General features: G+C 38.5%; 1 protein-coding gene and 1 long non-coding RNA gene across 2 annotated transcripts in view; one reads left to right on the forward strand and one right to left on the reverse strand.

The window, feature by feature from the left end:
* The window catches only part of LOC140339946 (protein FRA10AC1 homolog), a 30,775-nt gene extending 30,210 nt beyond the window's left edge, over window positions 1–565 (reverse strand). The window contains exon 1 of the mRNA XM_072424872.1: window positions 449–565. Coding sequence (XP_072280973.1) covers window positions 449–463 — 15 coding nt within the window. The 5' untranslated portion in view covers window positions 464–565. The remainder of the gene's footprint in view (window positions 1–448) is intronic.
* Window positions 566–672: 107 nt separating this feature from the next.
* Window positions 673–10,264, forward strand: LOC140339211 (uncharacterized). The gene is made up of 3 exons (XR_011922403.1): window positions 673–756; window positions 2,129–2,273; window positions 9,040–10,264. It is a non-coding gene; the product is annotated as an uncharacterized lncRNA (long non-coding RNA).
* Window positions 10,265–14,996: the final 4,732 nt, after the last annotated feature.

Below are 14,996 nucleotides of genomic sequence, written 5' to 3' on the forward strand. Positions count from 1 at the left end.
CTGCTATGTATACTGCCTGGCAGAGCATGCTGGCACCAGGGGGTCATCACTGCTATGTATACTGCCTGGCAAGGCATGCTGGCAACAGGGGGTCATCACTTCTATGTATACTGCCTGGCAGAGCATGCTGGCAACAGGGGGTCATCATTGCTATGTATACTGCCTGGTAGGGCATGCTGGCACCAGGGGGTCATCACTGCTATGTATACTGCCTGGCAGAGCATGCTGGCACCAGGGGTCATCATTGCTATGTATACTACCTGGTAGGGCATGCTGGCACCAGGGGGTTATCGCTCCTATGTAAACTGCCTGGCTGGGCATGCTAAGAGTATGGACAACTTCGCTTCTGTGTATATTGCAGCACATGCTCTGACAGCCCCGACCGCCGATCTTGTTATCCCCCCTACAAAGCTCCAGACACAGGTGGTCTGACAGTTTATTTACTTACATAATTGGACACCATATCTGCGCTGTATTATCCCCCTTTTGCACACATAAACACACTGTGTGCTTCAGTGTAAACAGTCCGATGGGAAACAAAGTCAATCAACGCTTGGTTCCGCAGACGTGCAGTACAGCTACACGAACACCAGGGTACACCAGGCTGCGGCGGAATGAGAAGGCAATGCGCAACAGGGGGGTGACGTAGCGTAGTCATAGCAACTAATATTTGTCGGATGAAAGACTGAAGGGCGAGGTGACAATTGTAGCGATAGGCGGTGTTAGTGAATGTGACCTGGGCGAAAATAGGGCAATGTAGGTACTACCAGGGCGAATTTATCTGCTAACGAGGAGTATTGCCGCTGACATGGCTAATGTTGAGTGTGGGGATTCGGCAGTGATAGGGGAGAAGCTGCAGTATGGGGAGGCAGAGGGAATAATATTCGTTATATCTTGTTATTGAGATGTAAATAGGCTGACTTTGCTGGAGCCTGCTCATACTTATTATGTTCCAGCACAATGCAGCCCAGGAGATTCCCCCATCATGTCAGAGAATCAAGGGGATGGTCACATGACTATGGACTTTGTACAGCGCTCCCTTATATGTTGGCGCTATATAAATACTCTGTAGTAGTAGTAATAATAATAATAATGACGTTGTCTGAGCTCAACATACATGTGGTGACCATAAGCATTGTCTCATCCATCCCCTTCCTCCTCATTGCTCTGCACAGCAATCATAAGAAATAAATAAGTCATTGCTTGTGAAGTTGTCATTGCCTGGCTCCTATGTTCATCTCCTGTACATGTTACCCACGCATGGTACAGAATGGCACCCCGATGCATTATGAGGATGGACCTGCCATGCATCACATGTAACGTGTACTGACAACAAATAATATTCACATATTCTGTTTTTGTGTAGTCTGCGTCTTATATAAATGAATGGGCTGCATGACCTCACCACATGTGCACAGTACAACACATCTGGCTCCCATCATTCACCCTTTGGCTTGCAGCCTGGTTTAAATCTGTACGGTGTTGCACAGTTTACTTCTTGCCATGCTGCAATGTACCGTTATATGGGAGACACACGCAGTGCCATCTTGCAAGGCACCCCAATGCTGATGACGGATATGTAATGCATGACACGCTGGCCCATTTCAATGAAGGGACTACATGACTTCACCCTACCTAACTCATCTTATAGCAGTGGTTGCCAACTAGTGTTCCGTGGAAAAATTTGGACATTATTTGCATTATTTGCAATTTTTATGTTGTATTATTAATAAAACAAAAATACTATTCTATTAAATTCTTATATTCTGAATGACAATTTTCTTTATATAGCACTAAATTCATGAACTGTACTAGAGGAAACTAGTACTACGGAGAAACAAGGCTTGTTTCTGAACTAAAATTGTTTACCTTACATAAAAGGACAGACAACCCTTTTGTGTAAAGTAAAAATTACATACTTTTTTGGGAGCTTTTTTTTTTTTTTTTTTTAAAAAGGGTAAAGCCCCTGACTTCATCTTTATTGCCAGGGTGATAAAGAAAGAATAGGATCACATAGCCTCCTGGGATACATATACATCATGGAGCCCAGGAGGCTTCTGGCTGGGATTTTTGGGAAAACAAAATACCGAACTCTTTTCTATACTCTTATTTTCCCCATCTTCATTAGCTGACCTCATGCCTGCGGAGTGTGAAATCGGGTAACAGAGGCGGAAGAAGGGTGAAGCAGATGGTGGCACCCTCCCCGCTGCAGGACGACACAGGACCCAAACCAGGAAGTCTCTGGAGGGGTCAATTGTTCTGTGAAGGTAAAGGTTAGTTGTTTTTTAAGTTTTCTTCCACTTTAGGATGCCAAAGGCTTTTTTGTTTGTTCTTTCTCCTTTCTAAATGTCTGTCCGCCTAAAAGAAGTGGCACATTTAAATCCATGAAGTCAAAATTGTTCCTTATCATTGTTCAAAAACAGCCAATGTTTTAAAACCCTTTGACGAGCAGATATATTACTGTATATGTTAGGTGTCCTTCTGTGTCTAATGTGCTACAGATCTTGTAAGGCTTAGTTCAGAGAGGCTCCTTTTCTCACACAAAGGAACACTATAGGCTGCCATCCAAATTTTGCATTAGAGCCAAGGGAGAAGTTCAGAGTGGCATTCGAGTCCAATGTCTGATCAGGTGCAGACTTTAAAATTGTTGGCTGTAGCTTTTTCCAGCTGATATGTGGGTGCCAATGAATTAATTGAAGTCAATGGGAACACTCTAAACTCAACAGCCTTATTTATTAGGTATTCCCGGTTTGCACAGCTACCAATCAGATCTATTTAAGTTGAGGGTGAATACAATAGACTGCTGCTCCACTAGCCTGGGTGACAGCCAGCCTCATTCAAGCCAGGTCCAGCGAGCTGTGGCTGTCATGGACACCCTTGAGAAATCATTATTACGGCAGCCTGGGCTCATAATATTACTGCATTGTATGGTGGATATAATACCTAACCTTTGTTCAGTACACAAGCGAACACCATCTACCAAATAAATGAAGAGAAAGAAGAATCTGACATCACTGGACCAGCCAGTGAAATGTTTAGATTGGGTTTATGTATAAATTAAAACCCAACGTTTGTTTGCTGGCTTTTATTCCACTCTGGCTAGTCCATTGATTTCACAGGTTCTTACTCTTCTCTTCCCTTCTGGGTGGAACTATGCCATATTGTTCAAGAACACCGTAAGCGCAGACCAATGTTATACAAACCAGGGCACATAAGACGTAGGTTTCATGACATTGAGCAGCATTCAGCTTGGAAGCAGAGTGGTGATGTAACAAAGAGGGATGAGTCCGGAGTGGATAACCAAGCAAAAGATTTATTATTTATTTTTAAAAATGTGAAGTTGGATTTACTCTCTGAGCTATCAAAAGGTTCTGGAGTGTCCACTTCATAGTGAAAACAAGTGCAAACACATGACCATGTTTTATTCATTTTAACTGACAGGCAAAATACATGTGCATGCCAAAAGTAACATTCTCCGTAATAAACTACAGAAGAGGATTTGCATTTCCTGGAATTTCTAGAACAACCCATAGAAGACTTTTATTAATAGTTTTGATTCTGGTTCATGTATGTGTTTAACTCTCAGTCTGCGGAGAACTTATGTTATTACCTGCATTGGTAATAAACCATAGAAAGGGGACTGCAATATTGTATGTTTGAATTTTTGTGATTTTAAAGCTGGGAGGTCTATTTAGAAAGAAGTGAACCCGACGTTCTCTAAAATTTTCCATGGTGGAGAATCATCCAGGTCCATGTATTTCAGTGGCAGTAATTGATTATCCATCAGGGAATGTTTCAGTAAATATCAGAATAACTGCTTTATAAATTGACCTCCTATCTTCCCACATTGTATCACATAATGAAACAGAATATAAATGAATCGAATTACCCATTGTTTATGTCTCCATATATGTATGTTATAAGCTTCAAGGATTGTAGCTACTACTTAAGTTATTTTTTAATTTGTTTACCAGTAATTAGGTTATTTCCTTGCTCCCTATTTCTCCCTTCAGTTCTCATGTGATTGTAACAAGGTTAATTACATGACTGGAAAAAACCCTCCAGTACAATGTAACAAAGACAAAGTCTTGCAAGCGACCATATTACTATTACTGGTAAACCCAGGTAAATGTTTAAATTAGCAATATTGCCAAATAATTTAACATTACAATTTGTTTATTCCGTCTAAATCCATCAAAGAACAGTTTTTAAGATTGTCCAAGTACACATCATTTAAAGTGGATATAAATCCAAAACTATAAAATAACTGTAATGCTGACAAGGCATTTTTAAAATAATAAAATGTGTTTATCTAAAAGCAACAACAAAAAAAAAAAGATATACTTTTAATCCCTAATTTTCTGAGGTTAGCCTCCATGGCGTTACTCATCCCAAAGTAAAATTTTCTATCTATATCAAGCTAATTGTATAGGTTTATAGCTCCCTGGCTGCCTTGTAAGTGGGTGAACATACTTGTTACCCTGAAAAAGGAAGAGAGTTTTAATTGTTTAAACATTTAGGCTACATACACATGTCAGATGATTCTCGTCCGATTACCATCTAAGGGGCTGGTATTGGACGAGAATCTGGTGTGTGTATGACACTCTTTTGACATCATTCTTGGATCAATCCTGGCAGATCCAATTGAAATACAAGTAAAGGGGAGAGAGCGCAGCTGGGTGCTGCTATGTCGTTCTCTCTCCCCTCTCTATAGAGCAGAATGGCGTTGAATGTACAGTGCTCATTCATGAAGCGTTCAGTCTTTTGTTGTTGGAATGGATTGTGAAAGATCCTTTCCAACAACAAATATTGCACGTGTGTACACAATTTATACAATTACTAAATTTATTTGCAACATACATAGAGTTTGTTTATAGTGATGTTTGGTTTGAGCACATTAACCAGTATTTAGATTCAGTGACATTAATAGAGATATACATTTTCATCCACAAATCTCCATCCTGGCAGCTGTTGTTGTGTGTGTTCCATTCCTGTCATCCTTCTGTGTATCCGTTTTCTGACAGTGACAGAATGCTTGTACCTTTGACCTCAGCTTGTCCTTAATTTCTGATCCTGCTATTTGACTTGTCGCTGGCTGATGTCTACTGGAATGTTTTCAATGTCATAACTGGGGGCTTTCAGTAAAACCCTTTCAACCAGAAGAAAACAAACAATCATGTTCAAAGTGGATGAACACCCCAACAATGAATTTGTCCTTGTTTGGTTTTCTAAATATACCATTGATGCATTTTATCAAGTCTGTTAAAAAAATGAAAAATGTGAGCTGATAACTTTCTGTGTACATGGAGGGGGTGAGGTGTGGGTCATACTTTTGGTTTTCCTTTATTAATTAAATAGGCATGCCACACCACATGTTGACAGCTCAGACAGGGTTGTAGGATCACACATATTTGGGGCATACATTTTTTTTTCTGTAAAACTAACAATTCTCTTTCTGCACTTGCAGTGTGTTGATGAGTTGTATTTTTTTGCTTTGCCTTGGCCTTGACTTTAATGGGGTCCTCTGGCCTTTAATTTGATATGCACATATGAAGGAATGTATATTTTAGTTTCCTGTGCAACCAATCCTACTCAGCATGTTATTGCAGTCCTGGATAAAGCTTGCTGCCATAAAATTCATAATAAAAGTGCTCAAGGTCTGCTTTGTGGAAATTTTTAATGCACAGACACAAACTATTTCCAGGTGAGTAGTATAAAACTGCTCTAACATTGCAAAGAAAGAAGGAAATATAATAGTTGCATTTCACTGCTTGTTTGATTGTGTATCCTGTAGACTGAGGCCCAGTCATTTCTCAGGTGTCTGTCCTGGAAGATTCCTACCTGTTCCTTATGGAAGGGTAAATATCTAGGCTCATGTGCTAAGTCAGCCCTTGTATGCTTTGCATTGGCTGTTAGAACAGTGAGACCTCCTGCCCATAATTTCCAACCCTGAAATGAACCTGCCTAGTTTGTTATATTTCATCTCTAGCATAGAGAGTAGGACCCCCCACACAACAGCCAGAGTAGGCATGTAGATTCTGGGAAACTCATCTCCTAAGATCTCATAAACAGGTTCTTGTGGAGATATAAAAACATTTTAAATTGGCATAATTCTTCAGTATCTAGCAAAAAAGATGATAAAATACAGATTTTGGTAGGATTGACCATTGCATTAAATGTAGATGGTACCTCTACTCAAACCACTAACATAATTTCATCTCCTTAATGTACCTTAATAATCCCCTTATGGTTTAATTAAACCGTACATCCTCAGCTAGGGTTCCTCCAGAATTTGCCATTCGTGCTGTGGCTGAATGATCGACCTTTTTAGAAGTCTGTAAAGGGAGAAATCTAATCCACTAGTGTAATACATTCTTCACCCTTGTTGGCAATCAATGCAAATAACATTGTTCCCATTTATTGACTATAGCAGGGGTCCCACAACAGCCTAAAATATTTAAAACCTAAAAATGTTAAAACAGGCTAAAAGAGGCTAATACACTTTTACCAAATGTGAAGCAAGCTGGCTAACACCCTTGCAGAGCTATGGAACTAGGTTAATTTTTACTGGGGTTTATTATGCATGAGGTTTGGCACGATCATAAAACATTCTTTTTTTTAATTGCATTTTTTGTGCTTAATGTGTTTAGCCCTGTATATACAAGTACAATAATGATATGCCATACTAAACTGATGAAGTTGATTTACTGCTATGAGTTACTGCATTGCATTGTTATTGCAAATGCAATTCATAAATGAACCAATGAGCAGGATGCAGCAGATAGGAATGAAGAATGCTCTCAGCCACCTTCCAGCTGGTGCTGCCAATCACATAGTTAAAATATCTGTGTTGTTGTATTTTACTATGACAACCATTAGCAACATCAGAAAGGTATAATAAGTAAGGTCACAGGTCACATGGAAAAGATAATTACAAGGTGACTGGAAGGTTGTTTAAAAATAGTACATCTCAGTATAATATAAATAACAAAAATGAAAAGGTAAATAATTAGTAATACAAAAATGTACAACTCATGATGTACTTATGTAAATAGATATAAATAATGTAAATAGACATGACTGCTTAGGATATTAGGATATAACTTCTACAGCGTTTAAAATTTAGGAATGTATTTTGTTTTTGAAAGAATAACTACACTTTTTCAACAGTCAAATCATCTTCTCTTCTACTTACATCATTTTATATGTAGCTTAGATGAACAATTAACCCCGTCTAGGAGCTGTAGCCATTACTGGGTGGCACTCAGGTCCTCCCCAAAGTTAGCTGTGCCATGTAGTACTGTGCATAGGTGACTTACTCACCTTAGGCTGTAATGGAACAAAAATCTGTATGAAGACACAATCTTTCCACACAGTCCATGGTGTGTGATGATACAAGTGCAGGTGCTGTGTCCATGACAGCCCAGGTGATGGAGAGTTCTGTGGAAAGCAACATTACAAAGTTGCCAACTGGAAAAAAACAACATTTCAGAATCTCTAAAATGTAAAAGCAACACATACATTCCAAAGAATATATTTTACCTAGGATTCAGATTGGGTTGATGGTGGGCTTCAGGGAAGACTGGTAAGGGATATAGATCATTTGGCTGATCAGAATATTACTCTGTAGGTCTGGAGTTTGGGCTGCAGAAGAAACTGGGTAGGTACACAGCCTAGCCACCCAATCCACTACTGTACCTGCCAGAATACCAATATAAAAGATTTGAGAAAATCCACAGGAATTGACTGTGCTGAAAATTTGTGAGACTTTTTGTCCTGTATGTTGCTGTGAATTAACAGACCACTGTTGCTTTGAAGAGCACTACAAGGACTCTTTCAGAATTGTAAATTTATAAGGCTGAGAAATGGCTTCTGCTATGCTAAGCTGAAGCAAGCTGGACTTTGTTTTTATTTGTATCCAACTGGAATCATTTCTGTTTGCTGCTGTTTAGTTCAAAATAAATGTAGATTCCAAAACCCCTTAAAGGGACTTGGTTGTAAGGTGCCTACCTACCTTTCAGTCACCATCTAAGCAATCCTCCTCTCACTACATATCGATTACATGAACAAAATGTTTATTTATTGCAGGGCAGTCAGTACTCAAAGGAAGTGGTTAATTGACACTGGACATTTCTCAAACTTAAAGCAGGGCAACAAATGGGGTGGATGAAGATGTGATGGGCAGTGTTAGAGCATGTAGAGGGTTTACAGACATTTTTTATTCAGCAGTATGGGGGGGCAATAAAGTTAGAAGACAAGTGTAGCCACCCTCCTAAGTGAAGCCGTCCTGGAGATGTGCTTACAGTATAGTTGTCTCTAAAGCATGTTTACATTGAAAAAACACAGTCTTGTTATGCCTTTATCTTTATTTCATCTGATTGAAATACAAATTGCCAATAAAATGAGAATTTAGAAATAAATGTAATACAGTTGGAAATTGGGTAAAAAGATAAAGGTCTCATAGCAATAGATGAACATTACAGCTCATTGAAAAAAGGATGAACAGGGCCTATCCTTCTATTGAAGCAGAGCCCTGGGGCTTTTTTGTTATTCCCTCTCCAAGAAGTGGTTTTCCATTTAAATTGGAAACCCCAGTAATCTGTGTTAGCTGCAATTAATATTCTTGTTTCATTGTGCACGCAGAAAAGAAGAATCTTACACCATGCTGGTAAAGTAATGAAAACCAGCAAATAAAATGTCATCTGAGATCTCAATAAAAACATTTTACATCCAACGAGATTGCTGCTGTTTGTTTGCTCACAACCAGTCGGCAATGTCATGATAAAAAAAATGCAAACCCGACTCCAGAAATTGATTCCGAGCACAGCGGTCCCCGAGTTGCCATGGAAACCTGGGTAAGACTGCTGAGAAATGGAACACAATTCTCAGTTTGTGATAATTGATGTTCTAGTCCTGGCAGCCAGTGGAAGCACATTGTGTATAGATAAAAAAGTATAGTGAATAAAGAGAGCAGACAAGAGGATTTGGTTGAATTTCTAAACAAAAAAGCACTTTATTAACTTTATTTCCCTTTGGTAGGTGATGTCACGGAGTTGGGTAACAGAAGACTTGGCAGGAAGAGAAGAACACAAAAGCCTTCCTAGGAGTTATGTGATTAGACCGCTAATAAGACTTCCAGAGAACTCGGTCACTTTTAGGTTCAATTTACTATTGACTTTGGCGCTTGTGCCCAGAAAAGGCACAGTTTAGATATTAATATTCTATATAACCAGTTTAGATTTTTTTAGGCAGCTTACATTTTCTTATCCTTTTATAAAATTCTTTTTATTAAATTTAGTGGGTTGATTGTGAGGTGAGGCTTTCAAAAAGGAAAAATCATTTTAACTCATTTTATATAATCTTTACAAAATCCAAAATCTAATACTAATATTATTTTTAGCTGAAGTGAGGAAATGATAGGACCCTGATAGGTTTTTATTGCTGCCTGGGTCCCCACTAGAGAAATTTGCCCCTTTTTTTTTCCTACTAACCACTGCCACGAACCTAAGACTTTAAATTGTTTCTTTCAATGGGAAATGTCTTTCAGTGAAATTTGCCTTACTATGGGGAGATGTCCTCTCACATCCTTTCGTGTTTCAACATAGAAATTGGTCAAAAAAATCCCCCAATAGGACAAATACACCACATAAAAACCTAAAAAGATATAACACGCATACCCACCTAACCAGTTGTGGAGTCCACTTAAGTTTTTAATCACTTGATATCAAGGTGAAGTTAAACAGTGTATAATTCCATAAAAAGTAAATCTACAAAAAAGTCTGGTTTATGTCAAACTAAACCTCTTTCTAAATCATATAGGTTTTCTCTGGCCATATATGAGTCTACATGATCAGGTTAACAAATTTGACTTTGAAAGTGATATAAAATGTCATGTGATCATGTTGGAAAATATTTTAGATACCATTAAAATAATTACAGATGCCAATGCTAAATACTTTCTTCAGTTCTCCTGCATTTCTACTTTTCCAAAGTCGCTATGAAAATGTTATCTCTGTAAGTTTGTATTTGCATACGGCTAGTTACAATCTCATGTGCTCTCACTTGCTTATTCATGCATTACCTACTACAATATAGAAGCATGACTCAAACTGGTGTCCCCCTTACCTGGAAATTTTGAGTTTACGGTTGGGCTTGCAATGGAAGATTGGAAGACCGTGGAGGATAAATAAAAATACTATTTAGCACTGGAAGGTAACTGGTGTACACCTGTAGTATTAGTTTTCATTCCATGACAAGGTTGGTTTACAGCATGAAATCTGTCTTTCATGTTTTACAAAATGATTAGACTTATTTCAGCCAAATCACCTTAGTTTTTTTTCCTCTAACAAACAGGTATACAACTAATTTTACCTTCAGCAATGGTCGTGTCTCATCATAAAATAAATAAAAAATTTAAAAAAAAATAAAATTAAAAAAACAAGCTGCTTTTCATGGGGCTAGGTGAACACACACATGCCAAGCACTGTCTCTCCTTGGTTGGAATATGAGCAAAGGAGAGCCTGTGCTCCCAGTGTATATACCTGACTGAGGTTAAGGCACCCAATGTCAGATAACTGTCTAATAGTAGATAAGAAAACCTATCCAGTGACATAAGCACCATGGACAGCTCATAAGATTCTCTTCCTTACTATTTATTATAAGCCAGTAGGCACTTACAGCCCAAAACCTTTTAGAAAATTTTAAATAGAGTAGTGAAGGGTTAGAACCCTAGTCAGGCATTACTGATTGTGCCTCATTCAGGATATTGGGAAAAAAATGGTGATATCTGGTGATGTAAGAAAAGTTTAATTCTAGTACGTGGGTGCTGAATGCTAGTATACATCAGTGAGAAGGGATAATGTGGCTTGCATGAAAAGCCAGTGTAGCTAAGTAGGACTAAATATTGGGCATGGTTTAAAGGTTTCAAGCAGGGGTGTCAAACTCAAATACATAATGGGCCAAAATTAAAAAAGTTGTGGGCCAAACTTGAAACTGAAATAGCACCGCTACTACAATTCTCTGCGTCTATAAAACAGTCCAATGCGGGGCCACACATAGGCAGAGAGGCTGCTGGTCTATAGATGCGAGTGATGCCAGGAATTGTAGTAGCAGCGCTATTTCAATGCAGCAGTGGGCCAGCTGCAATTCATATTTGGGATTTCTTTTGGGGCTAAAAAAAAGGATGTTGCGGGCAAGATTTAGCCCGCAGGCCAGAGTTTGACACCCCTGGTTTAAAGGGTACAGTTAAATAGAGTTTGAGTCCAGTGTTCTTCCCAGCCCCTTTTAGCTGGGCTCAGCACCCGCCACTCTCCATTAACCACCCGACCATTTTTCGGTGGTTACTGAAGATTTAGGTCACAATACAAGGGCTTCCACTCGCCTACAATTTCCTTCCACCTGGCTAAAAAAAAGTTTCTGGTTTGAGCACTGGAGTCTGTGCACATTATCTCTGCGTACCTTTAATGCAGAACAGTAAGGGACTTGTTTTGCCCCTGACCTCACCAAAAACCACATGCACCATTGCTAATATCCTATTACTTGCTTTAGTGCTTGACAAGTCACTGACCTATAACAAGAATTTTGTCCTGCCACTTGACAAGCTTCCAGCTCCCAGTATCTCCCAGTTACATACTTATTTACCTAGTCCTTAAAACTTTCATCAATATTCTGACGACTCTGTTGTTTGGAGATGTTTATTTTTTATATTTATTTGCTGATTTTGTATATGAATGCTGGAAGCCAGTAGGCAAGTTTTTGGGGAATGTGCAGTGTCAGCAGCAGTAGAAATGTAAAATCAATTTAATTTCAGTGTGATGGATATTCTTAATCCCCATTTTCAATACATACCGGTCAATAGGAAGGGCTGGTTACAAAAATTCCACGATAAACCATTTTATATTGACGTGTCAGCCTAAAGTGGGTGCATAGATAAGATACTTATGTATTAGATGTGAGTTTTTTGACAGCAAATGCAGAACAAGACACTGACAGAGCTCAGTTTCTTTTCTTCTTCTATTAAGTAGGCAAACAGAGATATCTTTCCTTTGCATAGTTATTATGCTGCACTTTTAAGATGAGCTCCATGAAGAGGAGGCATTGCCTGGTATGCATGTATGTTCTTAAGTCTGCCATATGTGAATCAAAGAAAGAATGTTCCATAGCATATTATAAGAAATCAGTTTACATATATGTTTAAACATATATGAGATTTGAATCATTTCTGAATTGCAACCCTGTTGTTAGGAAGAGACTGCCTCCTACTCACCACCTGGAGAGAGCTGTCATTTTTCCATCTTGTGACATAACTATGGTTTATGTAAAGTGTTGCAAAGTGTCAGAGCTATATAAATAAATGATAGTAATAATCTGTTTTGGTTTCCTCTTAAAAGTTTCTTTTTTTTAGGTAGACATACTGTTCTCCTTCATGATTTGCTGCCCTTTCAGGGGTGCAGAAGTTTAGACGTTCTTCTACTAAAACAGTAGATTCTGGCACAAATGGTTAAGTTGAAAGGATCCCAGCATAAGAAAGGTGAGTATGCATACATTTAGGTTAGCAAGGGTTATGTTAGAGTTTATGCTTATGGTTGGTCATTTCTCTAAGTACAAGAAACTACCAGTGCTAAAAACTAATGTACTGTATCATTCTTCTCTATGCCTTATTCTACCTCAAGCAGCAAGAGCAACTTCTTATCTGTGTGAGGCATCAATGCCTTTGCCTTTTTTTTTGGTATCACTCTTGGTTGGTTGATTGGTATATTTTTTTATGACCCTGACCTATCCTTGGTTAGAAGTTTGTGCTTGCCATCTGTCTTGACTTATAAGTGTTATTTAATTTGTATGAACATCAGCTGCCCCATTATGGACTATGCTCTCATATAGGAAATCTTTAAAGAACAGTTTATTTGGATAATGGATCAACTAGTAGAAGTTGTACTCATATTTGTCAACAGTATATCATGTAATATATGATAATGCAGAGGAAACAGAATCAGGATAGGGTGTTATATTTATATTCAATCCCAGGAATTCAGTGCTTTACTGTTTACTCTTGCTCTGAAGATGTTCTTCACTTTTTTGCCTTTGCCCAACACTGCTTGTCAGTCAAAATTGTGTAGATCAGAAATTTGTAATAGCCAATGCTGGAAATGTGTAAGGCTCCCAGTAAATCAATTAATACATGTACATGAATAATATCGTTACTGACTTTGTCATGGTAATTAAAGTTTAAATAATTTTAGACACACATGTATTATGTTGTATGTATGTCATTATGAATGGGCTTCTGCCGGTTCACTACACCCCTTTTTTGTCAGTGTACCAAAAATCATAGTATGTGCCTTGTGGTGTGCATAGCAGTGTACTATGTTTTTTCACAATCGTTTCCCATGACAAAAGACTGCAAGATGCATGAACGAGCGCTGTACATACAGCACTGCTCTATGGAGAAGGGGGGGGGGAGAATGTTACGCTCTCTCCCCTTCACTTGCATTATGATTGTTTGTCGTTCGTGGATGCGCCAGGACAGATCCATGAAAGATGTCGCTGTACACACGTCAAATTATCATCTGATACCAGCCCTGAAACAATAATCAGACGAGAATCTTCTGACGTGTGTATGTAGCCTAAGTTTTGGTAAAAATTTGAGGGGTATTGGGTGCAATGGCCAGCATTCCCTTTAACTGATGCACACGAATTATATTACTTGTGATTCTACATAGCGTGGTAAAAGATGGATTATTCTGATGATTGAAAAAAATTTGAGTGGAGCTTAAGGCTCTTATTTCCAGCACTGACTGCTGCACCCTTAATTGCATCGCATAAGGTTGAAGCAATGCTTTCATTTAGTCCCGCAAAGCCATATTGCTAATGTTCTATTCAGTTCAACAGATATTTGGCATTTTACTTGCAATCTGCTTTGTATGATGATGTTTTATTTATAAAAACAATATTCAAACAAGTTCATAATACAACACAATCAAAGATTACATAGATATAAAGTGCATGACAGGTCAGTTTACATAAAAGGAGTATACCAAAGGATTGATTTAGAAGGAGGGGTCTTCAATAATGGTTACTAATACCTAGCCTGGTTTCTAATATTGAAAAGGAAAGAAAGGTGGTAAGGGAAAAGACAGGCTTTTACTAGGCGTAGATATAAAACAATCAGTGTTTTTATTATTATTTTTTATTATGACCTTGTTGCTAACATGGACCTCCTATGCTAGTGGTAATATATATCATACAAATATGATACCCCCTTTCCTTCTTTTTCAATACATAAAAGGAGTGTAAAGGATAAACAACTCTGCAAGATCGCCGTTGACAGGTAAGTTCAAAATATCCCTCAAAAGTCATAGAATTGCCATGGTACCGATATATAACAGTCCTCCAGGAGAGGTGCAATAGGTGGTTGTCTTCCTTACACTGTGAAGAAGAATCTTCAACTGGTGGCAGCACCAGAGAAGATAACCCACATTCCAGCGTACAGATACGTGAATCAAACATGTTTTTTAAAGATGTAAACACTAACCAAATACCACAATATAATGTTTTACCCTAAAATACTTATTTTCACCCTTTTTCATCCTTTGTTACATCTTAGTGCTGCTAATCTCCCATGGTCCCAATGCAGCCACTTCCTATCTACAGTAAGGGAAAGAAGTATTTGATCCCCTGCTGATTTTGTAAGTTTGCCCTCTGACAAAGAAATGACCAGTCTATAATTGTAATGGTAGGTTTATTGTAGGTGTGAGAGACAGAATAACAACAAAAGAACCCTCAAAAACCCAGTGCTCAAAAGTCAGAGCTTGATGTGCATTGTAATTAGTAAAATAGGTATTTGATCCCCTATCAGCCAGTCTGGAGACTGGCTAGGCCACTCCAGGACCTTCATGTGCTTCTTTTTGAGCCACTTCTTTGTTGCCTTGGCTGTGTGTTTTGGGTCATTGTCATGCTGGAATACCCATCCACAACCCATTTTCAATGCCTTGGCTGAG

The sequence above is a fragment of the Pyxicephalus adspersus genome, chromosome 10, assembly GCF_032062135.1.
Source record: "Pyxicephalus adspersus chromosome 10, UCB_Pads_2.0, whole genome shotgun sequence".
NCBI classification, from domain to species: domain Eukaryota; kingdom Metazoa; phylum Chordata; class Amphibia; order Anura; family Pyxicephalidae; genus Pyxicephalus; species Pyxicephalus adspersus.